Source organism: Nanorana parkeri, unplaced genomic scaffold (genome assembly GCF_000935625.1).
Source record: "Nanorana parkeri isolate BGI_ZX_2015 unplaced genomic scaffold, ASM93562v1 scaffold1997, whole genome shotgun sequence".
NCBI lineage: Eukaryota > Metazoa > Chordata > Amphibia > Anura > Dicroglossidae > Nanorana > Nanorana parkeri.
The window spans coordinates 134,681-137,663 of record NW_017308265.1 but is presented as its reverse complement, the minus strand read 5'-3'; the positions used below and the strand labels follow the sequence as shown (position 1 = coordinate 137,663).

The 2,983-nt window shown below is 56.8% G+C and overlaps 1 protein-coding gene across 1 annotated transcript in view; it reads right to left on the bottom strand.

The window, feature by feature from the left end:
• Window positions 1-666: 666 nt before the first annotated feature.
• LOC108800332 overlaps window positions 667-2,983 on the bottom strand; it is a 5,072-nt gene continuing 2,755 nt past the window's right edge. The window contains exons 5-9 of the mRNA XM_018572315.1: window positions 2,636-2,703; window positions 2,462-2,538; window positions 2,095-2,195; window positions 1,706-1,788; window positions 667-839 (exon numbers count right to left, since the gene is read on the bottom strand). Coding sequence (XP_018427817.1) covers window positions 667-839; window positions 1,706-1,788; window positions 2,095-2,195; window positions 2,462-2,538; window positions 2,636-2,703 — 502 coding nt within the window. The remainder of the gene's footprint in view (window positions 840-1,705; window positions 1,789-2,094; window positions 2,196-2,461; window positions 2,539-2,635; window positions 2,704-2,983) is intronic.

Here is a 2,983-nt window from a genome sequence, read left to right as displayed (position 1 = left end):
CTAGCTGACCTCCGTCCTTCCCCTTCAGTCTCCTAGCTGACCTCCGTCCTTCCCCTTCAGTCTCCTAGCTGACCTCCGTCCTTCCCCTTCAGTCTCCTAGCTGACCTCCGTCCTTCCCCTTCAGTCTCCTAGCTGACCTCCGTCCTTCCCCTTCAGTCTCCTAGCTGACCTCCGTCCTTCCCCTTCAGTCTCCTAGCTGACCTCCGTCCTTCCCCTTCAGTCTCCTAGCTGACCTCCGTCCTTCCCCTTCAGTCTCCTAGCTGACCTCCGTCCTTCCCCTTCAGTCTCCTAGCTGACCTCCGTCCTTCCCCTTCAGTCTCCTGTCTGACCTCCGGCCTCCCCTTCAATCTCCTGTCTGACCTCCGGCCTCCCCTTCAATCTCCTATCTGACCTCCGGCCTCCCCTTCAGTCTCCTATCTGACCTCCGGCCTCCCCTTCAGTCTATATGACTTCCGTCCTCCCCTTCAATCTCCTGTCTGACCTCCGGCCTCCCCTTCAATCTCCTGTCTGACCTCCGGCCTCCCCTTCAATCTCCTATCTGACCTCCGGCCTCCCCTTCAGTCTCCTATCTGACCTCCGGCCTCCCCTTCAGTCTATCTGACTTCCGTCCTTCCCTTCAGTCTTATATTTGTACATAAAGTGGAGGTTATGGGAGGCCTCCGGGTCTCACTCATACACCGATAGGGCTGAGCCGGTACCTCTTGAGATTGTGGGAACGCCAAGACTGTACGACGTGTCCTCAGAGCTGATGTCAGCCAGGCTGAGCTGTGATTGGGCGTCTTCCAGCGAGGACAGCGATGGCGATTTGCTGGCCGGCTTCCTGGCAGATCTGGGCCGTCCTATAGACAAGCAGAGAGATGACAGATTACGATAAGCGAGGCCAATACGGTGATGTCATCTTAGTCCAAAATCGGGTTTAACCCTTTCCTTTGCTCCGCCCCCCTTCCCCCCCCCTCCTTTAAAAGGGTCTTTACACTGGAGGCGTTTCCTGTGATCGCTGTGATTGGCTGTTGCAGTGATCACATGATCGGGAGCTCAGGCTACCAGTCCCGGATCCTTCCTGTGTGAGCGGGAGCCGTCAGTGACACCGCGGTCACAGCGCTCAATCAGCACAAGGCTCGCCTCCGTGCCGTCACACACAGTCGTACATCCAGCGGGAAGGAGTTAATGACCGGATCCTGACCAGCTGTGCACCTGCTGAAAGGTAAAATGAGGCTGGCAGTGGGAATGGCTGCTCTGTACGCTTCTGGGTGGGAGGGGCATAGCTAGGCTTCCAGGAGGCTCTTTCCTGACTGGCCCCGCCCCCTTCATTTATTAGATCTCGGCATCACATGTGGGCATTACCCAGGGTAAGAGAGGGGCCTCTGCGGGCCCCATGCCAGCAACTACCCCCCTGTGAAAGTCCTGGGCTGAGCACTTCCTTCTGACCGGCAGACATGCGGTCACGGACACGCCCACTGAGTACGCAGCTGCTGCCGGGAGTGGTCAGTGCAGGAACTAGAATGGAAGGGGGGTCAGAGGTGAGTCACATGGGCACTGCGGCCCTCGCCCATCCCCCACATTAATTACCCTTTACAGGTAATCGGCATCTGACTCCCGACCTAATGTAGACGATTGCATAGTGCGGGGAATCTGGAAATGGGGCGTACACCCCGAAAATCTCTCTCATTATTAACCGTCCCCCCCATTCCTGCATTGCACTCACCATCTCGCTCGGCCCTGGCGGGTCTGACCGAGACCTTTCCCTCCAGGACTCTCACCTCTTCCTTCAGATCTCCGATCGCCGACCTGCAGAGAGACCAGAAATCCTGAAACTCCCGACGTTTGTCATTTCTGATGGAGGAAAAAGTTAAATATCCCCTCCCCCCCCAACTACAGGGGGGCAGGAAGTGACCCCCCAATATCTACATCCAGCGGGCTCAACTTCCCCCATCCAGCTGCTCCACTCATTGCTTTCATCTGTCACCAAATCCGACTGGAGGAGATGCATGGAGGAGGTGAGCGGAGGAGATGCATGGAGGAGGTGAGCGGAGGAGATGCATGGAGGAGGTGAGTGAAGGTGAATGGAGGAACTCGTATGATTCACACAGCTACCTGATCAGCAGCAGATCCCTCTGTACGTTCTGTGCGTCCGACCGCGTCCTGCTCAGGTCCTGCGTCTGCATCTGATGGCTGCTCAGTAATCCTTCCAGAGCCTGCGCAACACACACACACACCAATTATTGTTGGGGGAAGAGGGGTGCAGATACATCCATGGACTGGAAGGTACATGGGGGGGGAGAGAGAGGGGTGCAGACACATCCATGGACTGGAAGGTACAGTGGGGGGGAGGGGTGCAGACACATCTATGGACTGGAAGGTATGGGGGATGGGGGGACTGGGGAGGGACCTTTTTGTTTTTTGGGTTTAGATATTTTATTTTCATTGGCAGAATTTTCCCACAATGCCGCGCTCCACTCACACAGGCGTTCCTTTCTTGCGCTCTCTTCAGCTCCTGTCCTTCTGAAAGTTGCCGCAGTAAGTCGTCCTCTTGCCGCCCTGGTGGGAGGAGATTATCAGTGACAGCACACAGCTAAAGAGAACCCGTCACCAGCAAACTTCACCGCGCCCCAGAACTCCGTCACACAACACTTACGTAATCTCTGGTGGAGATAGTCGCTGTCTCTGCGCAAACTTTCATATTCTTTCCATAGCAACCGTTTACTGCAAAACACAACAAGGCCGTTATAGAACCTGCGAGGTCTGCGGAGAGACGAGGAGAGCGCGCACCAGAGACAAGGGGGAGAGAGAGAGCGCGCCAGAGACAAGGGGAGAGAGAGAGAGCGCGCCAGAGACAAGGGGGAGAGAGAGAGCGCGCCAGAGACAAGGGGCGAGAGAGAGAGAGCGCGCCAGAGACAAGGGGGGAGAGAGAGAGAGCGCGCCAGAGACAAGGGGCGAGAGAGAGAGAGCGCGCCAGAGACAAGGGGGGAGAGAGAGAGAGCGC